Genomic DNA, 27,615 nt, shown 5'->3' on the forward strand with positions numbered 1-27,615 from the left:
GAATTAAAGCCTGTGATTGGATGTTTATCAGTGAAATGCAGTATGGGAGTTGTAGTTGACTTCTCCCCTTCAGTGTTATGTTCACGGACGTGTTGTAGCTTTAACTTTTCACGAAGAACCAGATATTTTCTTTATATAAAGTCTATAGTTTTCTGTCACAGCTGTTCACCTCTTGTATGTTACATAGATAAAGTTTAACATTATCATGAGTTTCTTGTTTATCAGCTGCTGCCACCTGCTGGACTGAACGAGACCTTACAGCTGCTTTATTTCCCGTCAGATGTTTATTCCAGAGAACAAAAACCTTCACCAGAGTCTAAATCTGAAATATTTCATCTGCAGAGACCTGAACCTCATCAGGTTTGAACCCTTTCATCCTAACCCCCCACCACCACCACCACCCCATGCCTTATCAACTGGGCATCTGCTCTGTTCACATCAGCGATACAGGTCCAAGGTTTGTCTTTACCTACACACCGCTTTGAATGATCATTACCAGGATTCAAGTCACCAAGCTCTGTAATGTGTATATTTCCTTTAATGTGAACATGTGAGGCAGAGAGATCTGCACTTTGCCAGGTGTGGACATACACATCAGTATTTACTTCCTTGGCAATAGCAACGTAAAGTTCCCCAATGTAAGGATCTCCAACATACTTATCTGAAAGAACAACAGTAGAAAAGGAGCCGTGTTAGTGAGACTGTTTAATCCTGATGTCTTTTCACATTAGTGAAAAGTCTTAGTCTCAACATATAACCTGTGGAAAAAACTCTATTCTGGGACAAACTTATCAAACGCTTAAAGTGACTTTAATCAGATTTGATAAGTGATTGTGAACCTGTAGTTTTTATGGTGATCAGTGAAAGTTAAATGGTGCTCATATATCACTGTTGTAGTCATGTCGACCACTCAAAATGCTTTAAACTACAGCTGACAATTACACATTTACACACAATCATACAGCTTGTTCTATATATGAACACACACAACCATTCACACACCCATCAGGGGAAATCTGGGCTTCAGTATCTTGTCCAATAGGACGTTCTGGCACACACATTAGTGGGGGACCTGCTCTGCCTCCTGGGCCGTGAAGTTAGGATTCTGTCCATTCATGTAGAGAGGAGCCTGTTCAGCCTGAAATAACTGACCTGATGTTACCAAGATGGCTGCCATGTGGCCGCACTTCCACTTAGATTGCATAGATATTTTTCAGTTGTCAGTTTAGATCCTGTTTCAGTGTTTAGCTGCAGGTGAGGAGCAGAGACATTTACATTTTCACACTGTGAAAATGTAGCTGGACTTTCTGGTGATGGTGGCAGAGACGAGGACACTGGACAAACTGCTGGATATTATGGACAATGCCAGCCACCCTCTGCACACCGTCATCAGCAACCAGAGGAGCCTGTTCAACAGACTGAAGAACTCCTTTGTCCATCATGCCATCACACTCTACAACTCCTCACTTGGGGGGAGGAGGAGATAGGGTACAGAGGACAGAAGGGAGTGGGACCACTTAATGTGCAATAACCCACCCAGACACTCAATAACCTCTTCCACCGCCAGCCACATACAGTTCAGTATATTTATATTTATTTATCTTAATGCCATATACAGTCCAGTATACTCAGCATATTTATCTTAATTCACTCTTATCCTGTTCTATTTATATTCTGTGTCATTTGCAAACTGTTGTTGCACTGTCCTGTGTGCTGCTTCTGTCTCTATAAGCTGCTGGAAACTTAATTTCCCTGAGGGAGTCATCCCAAAGGATCAATAAAGTCTGTCTAAGTCTAGGTCTAAGTCTACATCTGTTTTAAAGTTTACTGCATATTTCAGTCTCAATCTCAAACATCCACCTGATGATTACAGATGTGATATCATGCTATGATGATGAAACACAACAGATTCTCTTAATAAAATGTTACAAAGCAAAAGAGCTCTGGACTTTTTGACCCTTTTCCCTGGTGTGTTTAGTGTCTTGGTGTTTTTTTTTCCAGGTCTTCTCTTGCTCTACCACATTTCACCCCTCAACCTAACTGTCTCCTCATTCCCCAACAAATCTTTAACCCTCATTAAAAACCCTTAACCTGTTAAGTGTGTGTTCCATGTCTGCTTGTGAACAAGTTCCTCTTTTTGCTGTGGATTCCTCCAGATGTTGGAAACTTTCCTCAGAGTTTCTGCTCCAGGTTGACATGACTGCTTCACATCATTTCTGCTGATCTGTCAGCTGCACATTCAAGCTGCCAATCACCTGTTCTACCACATCCTACCACACAGATAGACTTTGACATTCAGACCATGATTGATTGGGATTAAGGTCCTAACGTGAGTCAAGAAAACATTCCCCACACTGTTGCACCACCAACAGCAGCCTGGACTGTTGACAGGCAGGACTGTTGGAACCTGACATGGTCTGTTGTAGTCCATCCACCTCACGGTTAGAGGTGTTCAGTCTGACCACAGTTGTGAGGAGTGGTTATCTGAGTTACTGTAGCTCCAACCAGTCTGACCATGACCTCTGACCTCTCTCATCAACAAGGCATCTCCAGTGAAGCGGTGAGTGTATAAAACCTGATAAATTAGATGAGATGATAAGATGAAGGACTGCTCTAAATAAAGTCCTGACACCGACACTGAGGTAAATAAAGGTCAGATTCATCAGGTACTGGTGCTACAGGCTCTTCAATGTGATGGTTGTGTTAATATAGAAACATTCCTCATGTTGAGAGTTTCACATCATCTCTGACTGAAACTGTCAGAAGTCATGAATGTAGACACAGATCAGAAATATGCAGTAAAGTTTAAAACAGAATACGTTGTGTTCAGATTGTTCAGATGAACTGTGTTAAACTTATCTGGAAATGAAATGTTGACACATTACACACATGAACTTTGGGCCTGGATGAGTTTTGTGGTTGATCCTGTCAGAGGTCATCAGAGTTCACTGTGTCTGAGGACAGACATCATTTTTATTCTGATACAACCTGATTTAAATAAAGAGCAGGAGGAGTACTCACAGGTCTCTATCTAAACTGAAATGTGCTGCAGGTTCAGTTCTCTATGTAAAACTCAGATAAAAGATGGAAAACAGAAGAGATGATAACGTTAAACGTTATTGGAGCCTTTGTTTGATGAAATAATGAAGACTGTGTTTGAAAGACTGAAAGAGGAGAGATGATCACTGAACTCTACAGACTCCATTACAAGGACACAAAGAACAGGATCTGACTCTCAAACACTGTCTGAAACAGGATCTGAACTGTCAGCTGTCCTAACTTCACTTTCACTCCATCACCATAAAAACTGCAGCCACACAGTCACCAGTCAGATCTGATAAAACCCTCTTCAAGAGTTTGAGGAGTTTGGTTTAAAACACTTTTTTTTTTTTGAACATGGCAATGATCATTCAAAGTTGTGTAAAACTGAAGATCAGAATAAACCTTGGACCTGGAAAGAGCAAGAACCCTGTTTGAGAGACATGGGGGCATGAAAACTTGAAGGAACAGACCGAAGGGGAAACATGACAGGAACCCTCATCCTGTTCACATCCACATCTCAATCAAATCAGCTGCTGCTCCTCCTCCACATTCAAATCAGCTCTCAGCTGCTGCCTGCTGAGGGAGAGACGACTTTGTCTCTCTGTGAACTGATAACATTCATTCTCATGGATGCTGAGTGGGTGATCTGGACTGAGGCTGACGGAGGTGGAGGTATAAAGCCAGGTGAGCTCAGGTGGAGCAGCAGGGAGCTGCGGACGAAGACGAAGACGAAGCATCACTCCTGACCTGCTCTGAAGCTGAAAACAGGTGATGTTTTATTTCTTTTGGACTAATCAGGGTTGTTCGGAGAGTTTTTTCTCCATGATCCTCAAACAGCAGCCACAGTTCATTCAGAGAACTCAGGTTTGAAATGTTCATCACAGCAGCAGAACACTGAGATACTGGGGAGGGAAGAGGGAATATCTTAAACCTGCAGCTGGATGCTCAGGTGGTGGTGGTGGAGCAACAAGCAAGGCAGCAGTGATACTGACAGGTGAAGGGGGTGATGGGAAGTTTTTGTCACCAAATGTAGAGGGTGGATGTCTGATGGGTGGCTGTGGTCAGGTTGAGTGTAGAAGCTGACAAGCATCGCTCTGTTTTGGTTCACGATCAGAGAAAGATCTCAGTTACAGTTAAAACCTGCTGCTGATACAAACAAGATTCTCTTTTCAGTCATGAGATAAATGTTCATTCTGCTCTTCACTGATTCTTTTTTGCACAGTAATTAAAAATGAAAGAAGAGATAAATGTCCATAAGTCCAGTTTGAGTTTAAAGGTTTATTCAACACTAACAGTCTTATGGATCATTATCACAGAGACGGTCATTTTATCATGTGTTGCAGTGATGATGAGGTGACCTTACAGTCAGGAATATATTATTGGTTTGATTTTCTGTTGTCACTGATCTTCAGTTTCAGCTTCATGTGAGTCAGAAACAGAGTCTAAATGAGAACTCAGAGGAGTTCAGTAGAGGAGGAGAACAGCTGCTCTGTGACAGATTAAAGAACTAAATGTAGGACTTGTGTGTTTAGTCTTCAGTCTTGTAGCTGCAGCGAGCCTTTACCTGTGTTTAATGGACTGAATGAACATGAGGCTGATGTTGTTTCAGGGACCATGTGGAGGTTTGTCCTGGCTGTCAGTCTGCTCTGCTGCAGCTCTGACGCCTCACTCACCTGCAAAGATGAGAACGGGGGACAAGTGGACTGGTGAGACAACACTGACCTTCTACCAGGCACTGATGCAACAATCAAACACACACCTCCCTCATTCAGTCACAGTAACATACATTGAAAGGTCAGAGAAGAAGAAGAAGTGATGGTTGGAGGAAACATCAGCTGCTGCATGAATGAATTCAGAATAAGCAGGTTACTGCAGAGCACGTCAACGTGTTGTAACCTGGTTTCTGATCTGCAGGATGAACAGATGACTGAATGAGGAGAGAATGGTTTCACAGTTTTCTTCAACTTATTAACGTCTGAGTTTCATACAGTCATAAAGTCTCTGTGTTCTCTTCCTTCAGGTTCATCTTATACAAGGCGCCCAAACAGAAAGACAAGCTCACAGGTCTGGAGTATATCTACATTGGTCCAGATGCACATGGGAAGGTCACTAAACGTACCGGAACTGACATCAAAGGCATCCTGGCAAACACCCTGAGGCCCATCTTGAAATCAGTCAGAGAAATGGTGAGGATCATTTCAGAGCTGCAGTCCTCTGTTTCCCTTTGTGTGAGATATGATGGTCTGGTACTGCTGCAGTCTCTGAGAGTAAAATATAAAATCAGCTCCATGTTCGAGCCTCTTTTTCTTGCTGTAGGTCATTGAGCTCTGTGTACAGCAGCTGTCAGTCACACCTCAGTGTCTTTCATTTAAAAGACCTGGTCCTGAAAGACAGTGCTGCAGGTGAAGCGCAGAGGAACAGGAGGAATACCAGTACTGACAGTTACACATTTAAAATGATATCAGATTTCAGTACTGGTTGACTTGGTAAGTGGTTGGTCAGTGTCTCAGGTTTTTGTTTGCAATTGTAAAGAGAAAACTAAATGTGCAGACTGCTTTTGCATTTGCATGTTATGATGTTAGCTGAATGGGCAGTATGGTGGTCAGAGTTTAGCACTATGGCCTCACACTGAGAAGGTTCTGGGTTGGATCCTGTCAGCTGAGGACTCTCTGGGTGGAGTTCTGTGTCCTCCCTGGTTTTTCTCCAGGTGCTCTGGTTTCCACTGGGTTTTAAACTGAGTTAATGCCAGTGTCTATCTGTGTGTCAGTCCTGTGATTGGCTGACGACCTGTCTGGGTCCAGGTCTCTAGAGGCCCAGTGTCAGATCTCTCTGAGTGTCTGTGACAGTTAATAGATGAACTGATGTTAATGTAGTCTCACTGCTCTCTGTGGGATTTCATTAGAAGTCTGCTGTCAGACCTGATGGATCTCCAGACATTTACATTGAATCTTCTCCCCTCTGCATCATTTACAGCCAGAAGACTTTGGGTTCATCAGCTACAGTGACCAGCCTCCTGGGTGTAGTGCTGACAACCAAAAGTTTGGCCACAGTAAAGGTGAGCAGAGACGGTATGTCTCTGACAGAGAACATGTCTCTGAGTCCTGTCAGTCGGATGTCGTCCTTCTGAAGCCAACAGTCTAAAACACATATGTCATGGTACAGTAAAGTCAAATGTAGAAACTCACTCGTTATAATCATCAACCTTTTACTGAGATACGATGAATGGAGGATGTGTGACGTCAGTCAGTGTCAGTCAGTCGATCTGTGAGAGCATCGCTGTTGGTTTCTGTTTTACAGCAGTCTGCCGGTTTCTCCTCAGACAGGAAACTTCAGCCTGCAGGTCTCTTCTAAAATCTACTATTAGTGTCTTCAGGTCCACTGGACCTCAGTCTGTGGCCTGTTCTCGTGGTTCAGGTTCTCACCCTCAGAATGCTCTTTAACCTTTATTTAACCAAAGTCTCTTTAGATTTATGACCTGGCCAAACAAAGTGCAGTGGCTAACACAGTGCTGATACAGGTGAAGCTGCTTCAGATGACCTGTTCTCTGTTCATGTTCCACAGGAGTTGTGATGGTGGATAAAACTACAGCAGTCTGGCTCTTACACAGCACACCACAGTTCCCTTTCAGAAGAGATCAAAATAAATTCTGGCCTCCAAGTGGAGCAAAAAATGCTCAGACATTTATCTGTGTGAAGTTTCCCAGTGAGCCAGCATACATCGAACATATAGGTAATGTGCTCAGGTTTGTTTTTACCATTTATGTGGCCTCAGTGTTTGAACTGAATGTTAAACGTCTTCTTGTTTTCAGGTAAACACCTGCAGTCCATCAGAGCTTTCCCATTTGACCATTATATTCCAGATGGCTTTTATAAAGAGCTTAAAGAGCTTAAAGATGTTGTGAACTGGAACAAACTAGATCCACCTGGTGTACTCCAGCTGCTGATAAAAAAAGGAGACGTGACGTTTTACAGCATTGCTAAAAAACAGGCAGTAAAAGAAAAAGGTGAGATTTCTGCATCTCTCAGTTAAAGAACACACATTTATCAGCACAGCAGTAAATCCATCAAATCACCTGCCACAGGTGTGGTTTCCACCTCATAATTAACAGGCTCCGGTTTTCTTCCACAGTCCAAAGGAAAGGTATTTAAGGTCAGATGACCTGTTACTGTGTGAAAATGTAAATGTCTCTGCTCCTCACCTGCAGATAAACACTGAAAAAGGATCTGAACTGTCAGCTGAAAAATATCTATGCAAACTAAGATAACATCAGGTCAGTTATTTCAGGCTGATCAGGCTCCTCTCTACATGAATGGACAGAGTCCTAACTTCACTTTCACTGATCACCATAAAAACTGCAGCCACACAGTCACCAGTCAGATCTTATAAAAACCTCTTCAAGAGTTTGGTGGGTTTGGTTTAAAACCTTTTTTTCCACAGGTTATATGTTGACACATGTTGCATCGGGGAAACGGTTGGTTTCATATGTTTTATCAGACGATTGGTTGTTTCAAGGAAGGGGCGGGACATGTGTCATCCAACAACCATCTTTGGTGTTATCAAAAGGTTTTCAAGATTCTTCTCCTGACTTCATGGTGAACATGAGCTGCTGCTGACTGCTGAGGTGGAGATATAACAACTGCAGTCAAGTTGAACACATTCTAGACACTTCCTGTAGTGTGACTGAGCTCAGGACAATAGAGGATCTTGCATAAAATTAAGACTTTCCCCCTCAGTATGTCAAACTGTTAACCAAAGATATGTTGTTCTAAACATTTAAGGCCAGAAATGTTTGAAGAAAAAAAAATGAATTATGAAAACATCCAGGGTGATGTGTTCAGGTGGAAAAGTTACACATAGAGAGAAACTTGTAAAATTCCCCACTACGGGACTAATAAAGGATTATCTTATCTAATCTTAAACAATTTTGGGGAGATAACATTTTTAATTCATGTCCGTTTTATTCAGACCCACAGACTGAGGATAAAAAACATGAACCACCACATCACCAGGAGAGTGAAATATGAAGGATGAAAAATCTGACCTATAAGGTCTTTACTTCTACAATAACAAACTGAACTAAACTGATGAACAGCTTCTATGAGGAGAAACTGAACAGACCTAATCGCTGCTGTTCACCATCAGGCTAGCTGGCTGACTTTGCTGTTCCAGTTCAGTGTGCAGAAACATGGATAACTTCAGAAAGAGAGATATAGCATAGTGCAGTAAGGGTGTACCAAAAAAGAAAACAGCTTTGCTGGCTGAAGTTGTGAAAGATCACAGTTATTTAACATCAAGCTGCAGATGATGATGAGGACGATCGTGAAGAGGCAGAAAAGTCAAAGAGTGAGCAGGGAGTAGATGCTTGTCATGCTTTGTGCTGTGAACAAGCTAAATGAACTAACTAAACAAAATGTTTTTGTTAACTTTGGGGTAAATTTCTCTAAAGTCATCAACTCTTCAACTATAACTTAAATGGGTAAACTAAAGATCTGAATTTGATAATATTCTATTACCTATCAATTATTTTTCCCCTTATAGCTATTAAGGTACATAATATTTGATAGAAAACAGCAATAAAAGTTATTTGTTAAATACTTATTCTACAGGTAAACCTGGCTCTGGACAGGACAGTGACAAGATGGAAGTGGAGGAATCAGGTCAGATGATTTCATTCAAGTTATTTATTGTTGCATTTCGTTAAAATGAATAAAATTAAAGCAAATAGTAGCCTACGTTGCACAATACACCATCTATTTATTTGTCTTTGTCATGGTTGGACCACTCATCATGAATTTCATTTGTACAAGATTTGATGCTCATGTCAGGCAGTCCAAATAATGTCTGTTTTATACATTTTTAACCAACAGATGAACCCATGGTTGACTGTTCTAAGGATGGGAGCCCTATGGAGATAGGTACGTGTGACCACCAACAAGTGCCTCTAAACAAGTAACAGAAGGAGTTTAAAAGAAATTGAATTGTGTTTCTTTTTTCTTTTTCTTTTTTTGCTGTTATATGGTTTTACTGATCTAATACAATGGTGAAGTGTAACTACATACATTTACTCAAATACTGTAGTTAACTACAAATTCTATATACTTTAATTGAGTTACAGAATATGATGCGTACCATACCACCGCTTGACAGAAAATTCTCGAGCTGCTTTTTGTTGCTAGTCTGTCCCTTCTTGCAACACTTTTACTGTGAAAAGGCATCAGGATTCAGTAAATCTGGGTAACATGACTCCTTTACTACTGTTGTTCTTTTAGATGAAGATCCTGCTGGTGGAGATCTTTATGTTGGAGATCTTTATGTTTCTATTGCAAAAGAAGTAAAGAGTCATGTGAATGTCCAGACCTGGCACAGTGATACAGAAGGTGACATTTCCTATTGCAAAGGACCTGAAAATGTATACAATATTAAATCTGTACAGATTAAAGACCTGGGTGAGTGGAGCCCTGGTAATGATCATTCAAAGTGGTGTGTAGATGAAAATAAACTTTGGACCTGTATCGCTGATGTGAACAGAGCAAAAACACAGTTTTTGAGGTATGGGGGGGCACTGTGCATCAAGGACAAAAACATAGCAGAAATATTCATGTCATTTAAGAAAGAGACAGAGTCTTGTAAAGATGCAGAAGAACGTAAGAAAAAAAAGAAGCAAAAAGTTAAAAAAAAACTCCCACCTCTCTAAAATCTTTATAACTTCATCAACACTTGGGATGAAGTTTCCACACAGCTCGTAATGATTAGACAGAGCCAATCAGAGAGCAGGACTTTTCCTGGTTGTAATCTGATGAATGTTGATGCGAAATGAAATGTTTGTGTTGGAGAAATGAAATAAAATCTGACAGAAACAGCTCGTTGTCCTCTCGTCATGATGATTTTCTCTCTCATTCAGCCTCATCCTAATAATCTCTGTACACTCTCTGAGTCATAGACCTGAGATCAGGTGATCACCACATCTGACTTCATCAAGTGGAAACTATGGAAATTCAACTAAATACTCCCAATGTTTCACTCATCAAAACCATCACTGATCTGTTTTTTACACATCAAGACAGAAATTAAATGTTATTTAACTAAAGATTCATTGTCTTAAACACTTCAGAGCCAGAACTGGACCTCCGATTTTAACACTGTAGTTTTTACTATTCTCCACCAGATGGCGCCATTTTCTCCTGTTTAACTGACACTTCTCAATCAAACAACAACAAAGCAGCTGATCATGTAGGACCACCAGCCACAAGTTTGATCAAATGTTCCACAGAGAGCAGAGAAGCACAGTCTGAGCTTCTAACACAAAGCACCAACACACCTGAACCTGATTACTTCCCAGGTGCAGCTCTGTCTCAGTCACCTTAGAGCCAGGCAGCTCCACCTGCTGGTCGGAGGTATAAAATACAAACACACACCTGAAAATGGCTCCTGCTTCACACTGAACATCACATCAGAGAAGAAAAACTCTCAGCTTCATTTTCTGACCTTTTCCAGACCAAAGGATGAATGAATGAATAATGTGGAGAACAATCAGCAGATGAAGCTGCAGCTCTGTTCTGCTTTAAAGTCCATCATGTGTCAACTTTACTACAAAGTCTCTGGATCAAAGTCTTTGGACTGGATCAGCTGTTAGAACCAGAACCAACGTTTGGAATAGAACAACACAGTTTAATCAGCAACAATGTTCCACTGATGCTGTTTTTATCACCTTTAACATGACTATCACCACTTCTGGGGACAAAGTTCAGCCTAAAGACTAACTGGGGACTAAAGTCGTGTCCTCAGTTGGAAGAAGCTGATTTTTGGGTCAGTGGTTAAGGTTAGGGTTAGAACAGGAGTCTATGTAATGTCCCCAGAAGTGACATATGATAATGTGTGTGTGTTGTCATTGGTGTAAAATCACCAGTGTTTACTGCCCTCTAGTGGTCAGAGTCAGGAACTGCAGCTACATACAGAGTGTTAATGTTGTTATCCAGTTTTTCATCTTCTGAACATTTTTATGTCGCTAACTTCTTCATCATTTCAGCTACAGAAACCAGTCGACTGTCAAAACATTCAGGTTTTCATGCAAACAAATGGCACAATACTCCTATATACTTTCAGCCAGAGACTTCATTTCAGCATTGAACAGGTCCCAAGACTTCAAGACTTTCAGCTGTTAAACTCACTACTGTGCTGTTGAAACAGAGACTCATGCTGCCTTCACTTGCAGTTTGTTGTGGTGGTATTTTCAGTTTCAGTGGTTTAATAAAGTGGATACAGCTCTGTAGCTACGTGACTGAGGACAAAGATGTCGAGAGAGAAAAGTGAGGATCATTATGACGAGAGGACAACAAGGTGTTTCTGCCTGATTTTATTTCATTTCTCCAACACAGACATTTCACTTCCACATCAACATTCATGATGGAGTGATGACATCAGACCATTTAAACACCTGTACATGAACAGGTTCTCCAGCAGTGCTGCAGACACAATTTACCAACATTTAAACTGATGAATTCAAACACAGAAGAAGCCAAACAGAGGAGAAGCAGGATTCAGAGAGGAACTTCTTTAGTCCTTCACTGACGAGTCAGGACACTGATTATTAGATAGACTGAGGGATACTTGACTTCTTTTCCTTCTTTCCTTCTTTTCCCCCCACCCCCCAGGTCTGTTCCTTCATGTGTTCCTGCATTTCAACAAAGCTCTGCACGCATCACAAAAAGGCTGAATGTATCTGTTATGTCTTTGTCCATAATGCACAGTGCCCCCCCACGCCTCTTAAACTGGGAATCTGCTCTGTTCACATCAGCGATACAGGTCCAAGGTCTGTTTTGATCTGTAGCTACACACCACTTTGAATGATCTTTTGTGCGTTCCCACTCACCCAAACCAGTTACATGTATAGACTCAATATTTTGCACTTTTTTTCCTTGTGGAGGACAGAAGGATTTAGCAGGTGTACCACTCCGTTCTAACCAGGTCTGAACATACAAATCACTGTTTACCTCTGGTAGTGAAGCAATAGAGACGTAAAGATCTCCAACTGTAAGAAGAAGAACAGGAGATATGTTAGACAGAGAGTATTTAAAGCTCAGGTCACAGAGGCTTCTCTGAGAGCTTCTTCCAAACGTCAGAGGATAAACATGTGGACATGTTGGCTTCATACTCTTGATCCTCTTTGGCCTAAATGAAGACCTGAATCTGCTGTGTTTCCTCAGAGTGGTTGAACCTGTGATTGTAGCTACCTTTAGCTGTGTGACTGACAGTTTTCCTTCTGTCAAATAGAATGAACTCTCCTCAGTTCTTACACAGGAAACAGACAGGAAACTCACCTGTTACTATATTTGACTGTTGTTTAGCAATGCTACCAAACAGCTGACCTCCACGTGATGTCAGTGACTGGAAAGTAGAGACGGGGGGAAGTCTGACCCCATCTCTAGCATCTTTAAGCTCTTTGTGAAAGCTGTCTGGAATATGATCATCAAATGGGAAAGCTCCGATGTACTGCAGGTGTTTACCTGAGGAAACAACACAGTATCTCAGTTATAGAGACATGTCATTCAAACACTGTAAATATGAAGTTATGTAACACATTACCTATAGCTCTGAACTGGTCGTACTTAAACGTTACACAGATAAATGTCTGAGCATTCGCTGCTCCACCATTAGGCCAGAATTTATTTTGATCTCTGAGAGGGAACCTTGGTGTGCTGTGTAGGAGCCAGACTCCCTGGTCTCCAGTTTTATCCACCATCACAACTCCTGTGGAACATGAACAGTCAGACCACAGGTCATCTGAAGTCAGGTGGTAAATCAGTGTGTGTTGAGTGTTTGTTTTCCCTGCTCACCTTTACTGTGGCCATGTGTATTAGAAACACTTCTCCCATCTGGAGGCTGATCGCTGTAGCTGATGAATCCAAAGTCCTTTGGCTACAAGTGATGCAGAGGAAACAACATTTAGTAAAGATTTAATAAATGAGCTGTGTCATGCACAAGTACAAGTTATTGGCTATCAAAGTAAAAATATTAAGTAACTAATATTACATGAATTAACAGACTTTACATTAACTCCACCTCAGGGAACCTGTTTGCCAATTCATTGAATCACTCTGATAATATACACTAATTATGAATTTGGAACCTTGATTAATAACTAAGTTAATAACAACAACCAAAATGACCAAATCAATAGTTAGTAAAAGTTGAAGGACTTGGAGTTCTGCAGCACAGAGGTTAGCAATACTCACTTTTATACAACATTAAAAAGACCAGCAAAATATTCAGTGTGTGTGAGTGTTGGGGGGAGGGGGGCAATGGAAACATGGCTACTTAAGGTAACAAAGATGGCGGAATCAAAGATGGCATCTAGGACTGACTGCATGTCATGTGGGGGAGGTCAACAAAGGTCAACGATTCTCTTAAGAACTCCTGAGAAGAGTGTGGAACTCCTCTCTCGAGGAGTTCAGAGAAGAACAGAGCTCAACTCCTCTCATGACTGAGAGGAGGATGGTGTTTCTCCTTTTTGTATGGCCTGGTGACATGAAGGGTCTTGGCCATACAGTGACCAATTGCAGCTGGAGTTGGAGATTTCACACCTACAGCACTGTCAGGACCTGATCAGAACCACAGACACAGAGACCTGAATCTATGCAGATCTATACAGTCACACTCACCATTGTGCTGGTAAAGATGGGCCTCAGGGTGTTTGCTAGGATGCCTCTAGGATCATTGATGAGCTTACTGTTCCGTCGAAGGACTTTATCTGGACCAATGTAGATATACTCCAGACCTGTGAGCTGGCCTCTCTGATAGGGTGCCTTGTATAAGATGAACCTGAAGGAAGAGAACACCGAGACTTTATGACTGTATGAAACTCAGACGTTAATAAGTTGAAGAAAACTGTGAAACCATTCTCTCCTCGTTCAGTCATCTGTTCATCCTGCAGATCAGAAACCAGGTTACAACACGTTGACGTGCTCTGCAGTAACCTGCTTATTCTGAATTCATTCATGCAGCAGCTGATGTTTCCTCCAACCATCACTTCTTCTTCTTCTCTGACCTTTCAATGTATGTTACTGTGACTGAATGAGGGAGGTGTGTGTTTGATTGTTGCATCAGTGCCTGGTAGAAGGTCAGTGTTGTCTCACCAGTCCACTTGTCCCCCGTTCTCATCTTTGCAGGTGACTGAGGCGTCAGAGCTGCAGCAGAGCAGACTGACAGCCAGGACAAACCTCCACATGGTCCCTGAAACAACATCAGCCTCATGTTCATTCAGTCCATTAAACACAGGTAAAGGCTCGCTGCAGCTACAAGACTGAAGACTAAACACACAAGTCCTACATTTAGTTCTTTAATCTGTCACAGAGCAGCTGTTCTTCTCCTCTACTGAACTCCCCCATTTTTATTAACATCACTGAAGAAGAAAACCACAATCACACGTCACTGTTACATCAAATTACAACAACCACTCCAGCACACAGCTTGTTGCTTCCTCTTCTCTCTAAAATAAAAACTCACCTGAAGTCAGACTTTTTATTTTTTCTATAATGAACCTTGATGAACAGATTCAGGTGGTTCCTCTGTTGACAGAGGAGAGTTTCCCTGCTCTGTTAGATTAATGAAATAATGTGGTTCTTACCTGTGTGAGGTTGAGCAGGTAGAGCAGTACAGAGCGCGCTCAGTCTCCACAGTCAGTCAGCTGATCAGGTTCCTTCCTCTGGTACTTGCACAGGGTGAAGTTTACTCAGATGCTGCGACTGTGTTCAGACAGATTTAAGGGAGACAGACCAGGATCTTACCTCCCACATCCTCCCTCTAAAATTTCCCCCACTGGAGTCACACCTGCAGAGTCAACAGATGAACTTCCTCTTCACAGGAATATTTACCTGAACGTCTCAGCTGTGTGATTGTAGTGAAGGTTGTTCCTCGTCATGTGATCAGACTCTGTACACAGTGATACAGGTGTGTCTGACAGAATGACTGCTCAGCTCATCATCAGCTAACTGAGTCAATAACAATCAGACAAACAATGTTCCTTTTATACACTAACACTGATCTATCTGATGCATCTGGTGTCCTGTCGAGGACGTGGACTCAGGTCTCAGTCCAGTTCTACAAGGACCAAATGGTTCACAACAACAGCCTGATACTCCATGTTCCATACAGATACTCATACAGCCCAACCATGTCCAGAGCCTTCAGCCTCCTCTCAGTGACACTTCCTTCTCCTAAAATTTCCCCCCCCTGGAGTCACACCTGCATAGTCAACAGTTTCATTTTCTCTTCACAGGAATATTTACCTGAACGTCTCAGCTGTGTGACTGTAGTGAAGGTTGTAATAATAATAAATGCAGTGACTAATATCTTTCAACTGGAAGCACGTTATTTAACTCTAAGTGATGCAGTGAGCAGCTTCTCATTTCTTAAACACAGACAGATCCTCTGGTCGAGATATTACTCTGTTTCAGAAGGGACACGTTATTGACCTGCATCAAGCAAAGAAACAACATTTTGTTATTATAACAAAGATCTGGTGACTCTATTACTGATTAAAAGGAACCGATGCTTTAATTGTAGCACATGATTAGATAAGTTTTACCTTCAGCCTCTACTCAGCGACACAGACCAGGAACACACCTCCTAAATCCTCCTGCTGAGTCTTGGATCAGTGATCAAAGAAACAACAGAGTCACTTCCTCTTCAGAGACTTGGAGAAAAGTTTTACCTGAACATCATCAGATGTTTCAGCTCTGACAGAGAGATCAGTCATGAAAACGGTTTCATTACTGATCTGTCAGAGAAAGTGAGAACAGGTGAATCTATGACTCCCCTGGATCTCCGTCCTCCACCCTCTGAGCAGGTGTAGGTGTACGAGGAGCTCACCTGCCCAGACCTTTGATCCCAGACGATCCTCGGGCCAGACACTGCAGTCTGAGCCTCTCCACCGGGTCCTGACACTCTGACAGCTGACGCTTGGCGTTCATCGCCATCTCTCCATCGTGTCTCGACGTCCCCGCCATCTGTCACACACACACACACACACACACACAAAGTACATACACGTTTGTTACTTTACTCCAGTTTCCATTGGATGACACTTTCTACTTTGACTCCTCTACAGATATTTGACATTTTCCACCAACACATTGATCTGAGATCTATAGTTACTATAGTAACTTTGATTTTCTGCACCAACATGTGATGAGCTGATAAAATCTGATGTGTTATTCTAGATGAGAGACTGTGAACACACGGCTCAGGCTGGAGTTACAAAGCTACATGTGCTGGATATGAGCTCACTGATAGAACTCATCTTGTTTTACAGGAGAACAACTTGCACAGAAATGATTCTCTTCAACACATGAGATTAAAAACAGCCTGAGAGGAGCCGTTCTGCATCAGGACTACTTTTACTTTGGATACTTGAAGCACAATTAGCTGCTCAGACTCCTGATCCTCCAGTAGACTAACAGAGGACTCTGACACTGTTGCTGCTGTAGCTTCAGTAAAGAATCCCAGTTCCTCTCCCAGCTCCACTAACTGGACATTTTCACCAACAGTCACACTTCAAACTTTCAGATTTCTTCTACACTTTAATGCAGCTCACCTTCTGCTGCATCTTTGCTTGTTTCCTTCTCTGTTCAAATTCATCTCAAATGTTCCTCAGAGAGCAGAGAAGCACAGTCTGAGCTTCTAACACAAAGCACCAACACACCTGAACCTGATTACTTCCCAGGTGCAGCTCTGTCTCAGTCACCTTAGAGCCAGGCAGCTCCACCTGCTGGTCGGAGGTATAACATACAAACACACACCTGAAAATGGCTCCTGCTTCACACTGAACATCACATCAGAGAAGAAAAACTCTCAGCTTCATGTTCTGACCTTTTCCAGACCAAAGGATGAATGAATGAATAATGTGACTGATTCTAAAAAAACACCTGCACATAATAAGAATACCAACCTGTGTATTTCCATCATAGGCCACTTCTGGGGACATAGTTCAGCCTAAAGACTAACTGGGGACTAAAGTTGTGTCCTCAGTTGGAAGAAGCTGATTTTTGGGTCAGTGGTTAAGGTTAGGGTTAGAACAGGAGGCTATGTAATGTCCACAGAACGATCTATGACAATGTGTGTGTGTGTGTGTGTGTGTGTGTGTGTGTGTGTGTGTGTGTGTGTGTGTGTTGTCATTGGTGTAAAATTTCAGATCATTTCTCTAAAATGACTCTGGAACTGATCATCAGTCAGATAAAGCAGAAACAGGCAGCCAGACTCTTTGTGGTAAAGACAGAAATAAAACTTTATTTATTTAAAGATTCTTTGTCAACATTGGAAATATTTTCCATTAACATTTTATATTATACTGTGCGTGGTTAGTTTTTATGGATTAACATTATTATGGATAACCAACATATTTCATGCTGTATTTTCATTAACTGATCTACATTTATATAAATGAAGAAAACAAGGTTTATATTACTTATATCACTATTGAAAACATTAGAACAACATTCAACACTGAGAAAACACAGAGAAATAAATGTACAACACAGTCTGACTGTGATATCAGGGAGGGAGGGGGCTGCTGTCACACACTGTTGTACTGAACATTAAACACCAGGGGACGTCCTCACTCCATTTAACAGCAGAACTGTTAGTTACACTCTGCATATTAACACAGTACACTGAGTACTTCTACACACCTGCTGTACTTGATGGTTCAGTCTGACAAAAACAAGCTCAACTCAAGCTCCACTTACTCCCTTGTTGTGGAGCTTTCGACTGTATTTCACCAGCTTTAACTGACAGTTGTTACAGTGAGTGTTGAAGGCTGCTGTAAGAGTCTGATGTTTAGTCCTGGGAGACAGTGAGCTGTGTGTTCATCAGTCAGTGTGTTTATATGCTCTCAACAAACCAGGCTTGTTCTACATGCAGCAGGTCAGTGATCACATTTCTGTCCCTGATCTATTTTCGAAACATGGATTCATTATTTTAAATGTCCTGGAATCTGACTTATTCAGACTCTTAGTTTCAGACTTTGGGTGGAGCCATTTTAAACATGAGGACACATCAGTCAGAGTAATGAAGACTCACTGTATCTGTCCCTGTTTGAAGTCTTTGTCCTGTACATGTTGAAGATTATTAGAAAGGTAATTATCCTCATATATGAGCAAGAAAACTTTGTTCTGCAGCTGAAATGTAGCTGGAAAACCAGATTTCTCAGATTACTGCAGAGAGCTGACTGTAATCAGATTACTACAGAGATCTGACTGTAATCAGATTACTGCAGAGAGCTGAATGTAATCAGATTACTGCAGAGAGCTGAATGTAATCAGATTACTACAGAGATCTGACTGTAATCAGATTACTACAGAGATCTGACTGTAATCACATTACTGCAGAGAGTTTACTGTAATCAGATTACTGTTGAGAGCTGTAATCAGATTACTGAAGTCCACGCAACAGTCTGCACAAAGTAGCAGAGTGCATTTACTCAAAGTCAAATTGTAGGTACTTTATTTTATGCTACTCTTTACTCCACTACAACTAACATCTGTAGTTACTAGCTACATTACAATTAAAAGTTTTAAAGACATAACAAATAATGAACTTAAAAAAAGAAAATGCATTTTCATAAACATACAACTACCTCACAATGTGTACAGTAGTTAAAATCAGCTCAAACAGCTACAACAGGAAAAATAATCCAGTAACGTGATTAGTATTATGACACCAGCAGAGGTGAATTGAAAACTCTTCTTACTGATAAGACTTCTGTACCTTTGTATTGTTGTATCACAGGATGTTTACAGGTAATGGAGTATTTTGCTATTTTTCTATTGTTACTTTTACCTAACGGTATAATTTGCAGGATTGGCCCCAGTAGAAGTGTGTGGTTGTGTATTTATCTGCAGTGACTCAGGAACCTCCAGTCAATCACAGTGTGCAAGGTGTGAGGGCAGAAAACCCTACCTTCACACTTGGCGGTGTCATGTGGAAAGAGTTACAGGTCTGTGTGTGTTTGACTGAGGGGCTGAGTTTAGGCTGCATTCACACTAAATATGGCAGCGTGGCACCTTCACACAGGATCATGTGAAAGTGTGGTTGGTTGTCTCTTTCTGGATCATTGAGCTAAGATGCGAGGCCAACTGTGGTGTTTTTACAAAAAGAAACCAAGAAGTCCTGATCTGAATTCTTCATCTACAACTGCACGTCTTTTTAGTAATGTAGTTATTAAATCAATATTACACTTTTTATGCAATAACATGTTGATGTTTAAAGAGCGTCGACCAATGAAAGGTCAGAATGTTTCTTTAACTGGTTTACCAGCTGCCAGTTTTCCAAACATGTACCTCAGCACAGCCCTGGTTCCTTCGTCCTGTCTCCTCTTCATCTCCTCCAGTTTCTGGACCTTCTCTGTGTCTCCTTTCTCCTTCATCTTCTCAATCAGGAAGTCCAAGTGGACATGAGTGGACACTGAATCCACATTCAGGGCGATCTGCTCCAGACTGACAACATGTTGGTAGGACTCTTCAAGCCACCGAGTCTTCTCTGCTGTCAGGTCTTTCATTTCCTTTTCCAGATTTTCCAAGAGGCTCGACTTCTTCTCACATTCAGCTTTATTCTTTTCATACTTCTCTTTCATTTCTTTTACAGTCTTCTGAACTCTCCTGGTCTTGTTGACATAGATCTTCTGTTCTTTCACATGATCTGATACAGGACATTTCCTGGTACAAACAGTACAGTGGCCTCCTTTTATCACCTCACAGTGTTCAGGATACCAGGCCTTTGTACATCCAGGATAGTGACAGTTCTCTTCACAGACTTTACAGGTCACAGCTCCTTCATAAAACAACCAACCCCCACCACTGATGGGTTCTTTATCTTTGTAGACCTCCTCAAATTCTACAGTGAATTCTTCATTCTTCTTCATCTCTTCTTCATGTTTCTTCAGAGCTTCTTGAGTTTGTGTGATCTCTGTCTGTTTCAGTTCAATCAACTTGATTCTCCCTTGCAGGTTGTTGATACAGGCTGTCAGTCTGATTCGTGAATTCAACACTTCAACTGTTGTCATCAGTTTCTGAGGTCCAGATTTTTCCAGAAAGTCTGTAAACTGACTCATTCCCCTACCTGTCACTTTCCATGCATTCTTTAAAACCATATCAGTTTCCTCTGTTCTCTGTTTGGTCTGACAGTTATCAAACAGGAAGTGAACAGGCTGATTCTTCTCATTTCTGGCACATTTAATTTTTGCAGCTTCCAGAGCTTTAAGAGCATCTTCAGGTGTCACTCCATCTGAGTGTGTGATGAGAGCTATGATGTTCTTCTCCAGGTTTTTTCCAAACAAAGACACCACTGAATTGAAGATGTATGTCTGTCGGTCACTCAGTCGATTATCAGTCGCCTTCATCACCAGACCCACTGCATTCATTTCATGTACTCCATCATCTGAGCTGAACAGGTCCAACAACCTTTGACTGACGATGACGTCGTGTTCGATTCCTCTGGTGTCTCCATATCCAGGAGTATCGATGATGGTCAGAGAGTAGGGCAGAGTTTGATCTTCAAAACCAAAGATCTCGTACACGATCACATCTGGTGTCTGACTTTCATACTGACGTCTCTTCTCGTCTTCTACGATCTGAAACCAGATGTTGTCTTCAAACTTCACTCCCATGCTGTAGTTGACCAGAGCATTAACCAGAGTAGATTTTCCTGTTCCTGTTTCACCAACAAGTAAGATGGTTTTGTTGATCTTCATCACATTTCTTTCTCCAACAGTCATTCTGGTCAGATTTCCAATCTTCTCTTTCTTTGGTCTCAGCTGGTAGAGAGCAGGAGATCCTAAACTGATCAGAGAACTTTTAGAGATGATGTCCTTGAATTTGTTACGGATCCTGTAGAGAAAACAGATTCAATCAAAACTCTCAGCTTCAGTTCAGAATTGTCCTTTTATCACTACAGAGGGAGAAGATATTAGATAAAGAGGTGTGAACATGTTTGTTGGTGAGTTTTCTGCATCATATTTGAAGCTGATGTAACAACAACAGTAGTGATCACAGCAGTAACAGTTGTGACTGAGGTAAAAGTTATAATGTTCAGGGATTTTTTTGTGTCCAACTTTATAAAATGGTTAGAGGGGTTTCAGTTCTCCTCTGTGAAGTTGGTGAATGGCAGCAATATTTAAAACAATTCATTGAGGTCATTAGTTTGTCGTCCACACTTCTTGTCTCTATACAAACCTGTTCTGTGGGTCAGACTGGAGACTTGTTTGGTGTGATGTGGTTTGCTGTGGAGACACTGGAACATACAGAGCACAGTGTTAAACCTTTCTACCAAGCAGACTGAAATAATTAAAGCATTATTTAATCTGTCAGACTGATGCTGTTTTTAAACTGATCCTATACTGTCCCAGTCTGATGATGTCCTGCAGCTTACCTTGAGCTCCTGTGTTGCAGCTCAAAAACTTCACCAGATCATTCCTGTTCATCTTCTTTAAAACTTTCTTCATCACCTCCACAGACTGTTGGTTGTAGTTCTGCACCACCTGATCTACTGTTTCCTGTCTGTTTGCTTTGTCCAGACGTCTCTTAGGGATGTCTGAGAAACCCTCTAAGATTTCTGGCTGCTGCAGAATCCACTTGAACTGATCAAACTCTTCATCTTCCAACTCCTCCAGTGTCTTTAAAAGCTCCTCTTTAACCACCTGTTAAAATGAAGAATAAATCTGTTACTGGGAGGACTGAATCGGTCTTTTAATCTAACATCAACTGAATTCTTTTTGAACTGTTGATAGCTTTAGAGATGTGTTCAGCTGATCCTCTGAAGCTCATCTACTCTGGGTTTACTGTGGTCAAACTGTGACTGAAGCTGCATTTACACAAAGTCTGTTCAGTAACAGACAGGAGGAGGGAATCTCAGGGCACCTCATGATTAAACCCTGATTCCTGATCAGAGGGCTGTGATATGATTATCAAACAATTATTGAAACTGTGATCAGGAGTACCATATCATTTCTATCACTGTACACACACACACACACACACACGCACATTTATCAATGCGTACAGACACACTACAGTCTTGACATTCATGCCAGCAAACCAACAAAATGTTAGTAGCTATAACAACAGGATGAAACCTGGAGAACAGCTTGTATTTCTCTGTCGGCCAAACATGAAAAAATTGCACCATCAGTTTAATGTAAGATTTGAACTGAACTGAGGTTAAGACACTGTACTGTATGACAGCAGTCAGGTTAGAGGAAGACAAAAGTTTCTGTCTTTTCCACAGGACAGAGAAGTTTTTTGTACGTGGCTGTAAAAAAGCAGCAGAATGAGTTAAACCCACCGTGTGTTTTCAGCTCAGGTCTAATTAACCTTTGTGCTCATGATGGGGTAAGAGGAACCAGCAGAGGCTGCACAGATATATGGAAAGCTTTGGGTCGAGGGAACAAGTGAGGGTTTGGAGGAGCAGGAGAATCAGTCATTCAAGTTTTTATTTTACACAATATCACTTGAAAAATACTTTCCCACATACATACAAACTGGGAGTTACATTTCAACATGTAAACAGCCCTCTATTAAACCTTTAAGTGTAATTGTTGCGTTGATTCTGAAAATCCCATAAATCTCTCTCAAAAAACTGAAGACATGTGGAAGTTTTCTGGGTAAATTAAAGCCAGGGATTTTGTGGATATTCCAGCAGCAGGAAAGAAGCAGCACATTTAGAACCAAATATAAAATGATTGGTGGTTAAGAGTAGGAAATGAAATTATATAAAGGAAGCTAAAAATGAAAAAAGTAAAGCAATATGCATGAACTTAATAGTGCAGAACAGTCTAAGAGTTAAATGATAAAGAGTAAAGTAGCAGCAAAGTGTAGTTTGTGTTCAGTGTTGTACGTCCACTGCAATAGTACACAACAAAATAGTATCTATAATGTGATAAATATTTTACATAAGGGAGAATGTGTGTCTTTGAGGTGATGGGTCATATGGACAGAGTTTATCTCCTGTTCCAACAGAATAAATGAACAGTGTGTAGATACAATAATGGATGGACATGTTACTACACATGACCACATTATGTAAAACAGATAGAAAAAGCACAATCCATATACATTTAAGATTCATTGTTTTATCTTTACAATGTTGACTAATTAAATATAAATCAGCAACATTTTTGAACCAGAAACAACCCCACAGAGGAGGCCTGCAGACAGGCTGTACAGCAGAGGCTGTGGCTGGTGTGGGGACACTTTGCTGCATCAGGACATCGTCTTTCCTTTAAGGAGAGAACTGTAATGCATCTAAGAATTGATTTTTTCCTCACCTCTGGTGGCTGATCAGAGAACTCAGGTGGATGTTCCATGCTATTTCTTCTTTTCTGCCTTGAGCTCATCCTTCAGCAAGTTTCCTCCAAACTAAATAAGTTGAGACGTTTTCCTCTGCAGTCTGTTGATCAGACTGAACTCTGACCAAAGGTTTGAAGTTTGATCGTTAATCCAACTTCAGTCTGAACAGGAAGTCTCTGTGAGGGGAGAGAAGCAGACACATGAGGAATCAGCTCAGTGATCTGTTCTCAGATCAGCAGCTACACAGTTCAATAAGGACTTGTTCTTACCTTCAGATAAAAGTAGTTCTCTTTTAAACCGCTCTGTTAGATGAAGAAATGTTTTCCCACCGTGTGAGGCTGAAGAGAGAAAAACTTTCAGTTTCACTCCTGCTCTGAATTCTCTAATCACACAGTCAAAGACAAAGACTTCCTGTAAAGTGAATAAACAGCTCTGGAGCTCCACCTACTTCTTCTGTCTAATGTCACTCCACTGTCATTCTCCTAAATCCTCCTGAAACAGTGACTTCACTCCTGCTGAGTCTTGGATCACTGGTTGGATTCTTCAAAATCAGTTTTTCTAGACTGAATCAATCACAACAAGTAAACAGAGTCACTTCCTCTTCAGAGACTCAGGGAAATGTTTTACCTGAACGGTTGTGAGTGTGACACACCTCATTCCTGTGAAGTCATGTGATCAGACTCTGCACAGATGATACAGGTGTGTCTGACAGAGGACTGCCTGCTCAGCTCAACATCAGCTGCATGTTCAGAGACAGAAAGTAAGAACTCTGTGACGAATGACACTTTATAAAACACCCAGACTGTCAGGGAAGACTGATGATGAAGATGAACTGAGTCTGTTTCAGGTGATGGCAGCAGGAAGTGACACAAAGCTGCAGGGAGGTGACGTCCTGTTGAGGATAAGGACCCAGCTCTCAGTCTGGGTCTATAAACACCAAATGGTTCAGGTGGAACCCCCCCCCCCTCCACAACACTCCTCAGGGGACACAGTTATAGGCCCTGATTTTACAGAAACCTCCTCCAGTGAGCTGAAGTTTCTCCTCAGGTGTTCTCCACACTGACTGTGTCTGCTGTGACAAAACAGCTGCAGAGGATTAAAGACAATATTTGTTTGTTGGTTCGTTTTCTCTGACTCTGACACAGGCCCAGATTCTAATACCATGGCTGACTTGTGTTGCTGTTTGTGAATAGATTGTTCATTTTACATTTGTCATTCACAGCTCCTCTTCTGTTTGTTCACTGAGACACTTTACTTCATTACTACAAAGTAATAATACTATGTTAGAGGTCAAAGTCCTGCAGTTAAAGTTTTACTTCAGTAAAATACACAAGTCTTAACAGCTGGAGTTGAATAGGAATTAATGTAAACATTATACCAGAGTCCTAATACACAGATCTGACTGATAAGTTATGTATATCTGCATAACTTATCACTGAAGAAGCGACAGAACATTTTTCTCTTTATTCCACACTGAACTGTTGTTAATCAGTTGTGACAAAACTAATTTGACAGTAAGATCATCTGGGTTGATGGTCAAAGCACAGACTGGTCTCAAAAAGATCAGATCACCTTGGCTCCACCATGCTACAAAAACCTTCATAATTAAAATGTGTAAACCTTCTCCCCTCACATACAAACACTCCCACCTTCACAAGCACTTCTATATTTCCTGAATGACTTCACATGTTTTTCACTTATATTTCTTTGTAAAAAAAAAAAAAAGACGTTTCTAAATTCTGCATCCAAACCTTCTGTATTATTCATTGTCATATTATTTTGGTTATATTCAGTTAATTGGAATATATACTTCTCTCTTTCATTCAGTTAGCATTAGCTGTTGTTAGCAGCTAGTTATGTAAACAGGAACATTCATCACTCATTTCGTGTCCACATGTCAGAATGAATGAACCCATTTCTTTATCCAGGTTGCCTGCAATGATTTTTAAATCCAGCAGATGTCGCTGTTAAGCGATAAACCAACACAGAGTCAACTCAGAACAAACAGAGTCTGGAACCTCTGACAGTTTGGTCTTTAGCTTCGTGTCTGTGAGCTGTCACAGGTTTATGAACTCTTTAGAGACTTTATTTAAAAAGGATATTACACACAAAGTTTCCAGAGAGCAGTAAACATATATATGTTACTGTAAACAGCCACGTTACGTTACAAAGGAACCGACACACCTGAAGGCAATGATATTATCGCTAACGCTAGGCTAACTCATGCTAACTTAGCTACTTTACAAGCATCACTTAGCTTCTGAGTGAGTTTTAAAGGACGAGATTCTCCGGTGTCTTTTCTCCACAGATTACAGGAGCAGTTAATAAAAATACACAGTGCAGAAAGAGCAGAGTTAAACATGTGGCTCCAAACAAACAACATGTTATTAACTGTGATGCTAACGCTAATGCACCTAGCAGCGACATTAGCACCATGCTAACTCACCTCTGGTGGAGTTTTCCCGCTCCTCCTGTCGTTGGACGGTGTCTCTGAACTTTACACAACATTTTCAGACCGGGGCCGTTTCTCTGTTCAGCTCCCGGGGTTTTAAATTTCGCTCCCGCCATGACGCGACTAACGTCCTATTAACTGCGCCATGTTGTCTGACGTCACTATTTATAACTGAAGTGCGCATGCGGTGATGCGTTAAAGGATCGCGGAGGGTCGTAAAAAACAAAACTTTCATCCTGCAGAAATATCTGGTGCCTCATGAAGCTTTGAGAGACTCTCAGAGCTCTGATTTCCTACAGGGACAAAGTCAGTGAAGGGCACAGTGTTAATTTAAACAATCATTTTAATTTCAGCTTCACTGAAAAGTGTAACCAATATGTCCAAAGATAAACAGCCTCAGTAAAGATACAGTCTGAAGACAGGTGATGATTCATGTGATGGTCAAATTAAAAATATATCAATAAATAACTGGCATCATTTAACCAGGTTCAGATTTTATTTTAATTTGTTTTTACAGAACTTTTCTAATCATACGACCTCTTCATATCAACCAGTCTGTTCCACTACAGGTCACATCCACACAGACTGGAGGAGCCTGATCGTCAGGAACAGACAGACTGCAGATCCATTTTCTCACGCTGAGTCTGAACCTGACTGGTCAGAGATTTTCAAACTGTCTTTATTTCCTCTAAAATGTCATGAGTTCTGTTATTATCCTTTCAAATTCATCCAGAGCCCTCTGATACTCATCGGCCACCTGTGGAACCTGAACTAAACGTGCAGGTGTTCTGAGTCGTTCAATGACATCAAACAGTTTCAGTATTTTCATCTCCAGTCTGATGAACTTTGAGGCGTCAGCTTCCACTGCTTCTCTCCGGAGATCTCCACATGTCGTCTTTACGTCCTCCAGCTCCGTCTTCAGTGCTTCAACAATCCTCCTGAGCTCCAGTAGTTTTTCCATTCTCTCTGCATTCCTCTCATCTCGTAGATTCACGAGTCCCAGACCAAAAACAGCAGCTGATCCTGCAGTAGAAGCTGCTGCTGCAGCTCCGTATATCGCTAAACTCAAACCTCCAGTGAAAGGAGCAGCAGCCACAGCCACTCCAGCTCCTGCCACCCCGATGACCCCTGCTGCCATCATGCCTTTCAGCTCCGCAGCCCACGTCTGAAGCTCATCCACAATCTGTCTCATCCTGGCTTTGTTCTGGTGAAACTGCTCGATGAATGAAGCTGCAAAGTTTGGAGGAAAGTCCTCGCTCTGTCTTCTTCTTGATCCACTTGAACCCATCTCCAGGAAGGTTCCTGTTTCCTGTCAGAGGAGCAGGTTTCACAGTCTGATCATGTCCATCAGGACGATTCTGTGAGAGGAGACAAACAGGAAACAGCTCAGTGATCTGCTCTCAGATTCAGTTACAGAGAGTTCTTCCTGCTCTGTCAGGTTAATGAAGGGATGTGCTTCTTCTCACCTGTGTCTCCACCAGTCAGTCAGCTGATCAGGTTTCCTCAGGTACAAACACAGAGAGACAAAGTTAAATCAGGGCGAGACTCAGAGTCCAGACCTCAGGTCCTGACTCCTTCAGACTGAATGTTCACTTCTACCTGTTCCTGTACTGAGACGTCTTTATGACCTGCAGAGTCCAGAGTCCATCTATAGGTTCAGTGGAGCTATAGAAAGGTGTAGAATCAGAGCAGGGGATGGTTCAGTTCAGTGTTTATTGGTTTAGATAAGAAAGTCTCTCAGTGTGGATCTATAACCCTGTGGGACTGACTGCTGTGTGTTACCTC

General features: G+C 41.5%; 3 protein-coding genes across 5 annotated transcripts; 1 reads left to right on the forward strand and 2 right to left on the reverse strand.

Annotated features, from left to right (window-relative positions):
• The first annotated feature begins 3,700 nt into the window (after positions 1 to 3,700).
• Positions 3,701 to 9,848, forward strand: LOC108892315 (deoxyribonuclease-2-beta). The gene is made up of 9 exons (XM_018689804.2): positions 3,701 to 3,810; positions 4,652 to 4,748; positions 5,063 to 5,228; positions 6,016 to 6,097; positions 6,604 to 6,771; positions 6,851 to 7,045; positions 8,649 to 8,699; positions 8,910 to 8,957; positions 9,312 to 9,848. Exons 2-9 carry the CDS (start codon positions 4,657 to 4,659, stop codon positions 9,734 to 9,736), a joined length of 1,227 nt encoding a protein of 408 aa, XP_018545320.2. The 5' UTR covers positions 3,701 to 3,810; positions 4,652 to 4,656; the 3' UTR covers positions 9,737 to 9,848.
• A 1,532-nt stretch (positions 9,849 to 11,380) lies between these two features.
• Positions 11,381 to 14,783, reverse strand: LOC108892316 (plancitoxin-1). The gene is made up of 7 exons (XM_018689805.2): positions 14,666 to 14,783; positions 14,175 to 14,271; positions 13,701 to 13,860; positions 12,876 to 12,957; positions 12,625 to 12,789; positions 12,360 to 12,545; positions 11,381 to 12,070 (listed from the first exon to the last, which is right to left on the reverse strand). The coding sequence occupies exons 2-7, from the start codon at positions 14,264 to 14,266 to the stop codon at positions 11,721 to 11,723; spliced, it is 1,035 nt and encodes a 344-aa protein (XP_018545321.1). The 5' UTR covers positions 14,267 to 14,271; positions 14,666 to 14,783; the 3' UTR covers positions 11,381 to 11,720.
• Positions 14,784 to 17,298: 2,515 nt separating this feature from the next.
• Positions 17,299 to 25,977, reverse strand: LOC108892317 (uncharacterized). Of its 3 annotated transcripts, XM_018689806.2 has the most exons (8): positions 25,825 to 25,977; positions 24,031 to 24,117; positions 23,827 to 23,941; positions 23,648 to 23,716; positions 23,357 to 23,554; positions 21,463 to 21,730; positions 21,267 to 21,324; positions 17,299 to 20,921 (listed from the first exon to the last, which is right to left on the reverse strand). In XM_018689806.2, exons 5-8 carry the CDS (start codon positions 23,423 to 23,425, stop codon positions 19,325 to 19,327), a joined length of 1,992 nt encoding a protein of 663 aa, XP_018545322.1. In that variant the 5' UTR covers positions 23,426 to 23,554; positions 23,648 to 23,716; positions 23,827 to 23,941; positions 24,031 to 24,117; positions 25,825 to 25,977; the 3' UTR covers positions 17,299 to 19,324. The 3 variants fall into 3 exon arrangements, with proteins under 3 accessions (XP_018545322.1, XP_018545323.1, XP_018545324.1); XM_018689807.2 differs by lacking the exon at positions 24,031 to 24,117; XM_018689808.2 differs by lacking the exons at positions 23,827 to 23,941; positions 24,031 to 24,117.
• Positions 25,978 to 27,615: the final 1,638 nt, after the last annotated feature.

Source organism: Lates calcarifer, unplaced genomic scaffold, assembly GCF_001640805.2.
Source record: "Lates calcarifer isolate ASB-BC8 unplaced genomic scaffold, TLL_Latcal_v3 _unitig_2170_quiver_1273, whole genome shotgun sequence".
In the NCBI taxonomy this organism is placed as follows: Eukaryota; Metazoa; Chordata; class Actinopteri; family Centropomidae; genus Lates; species Lates calcarifer.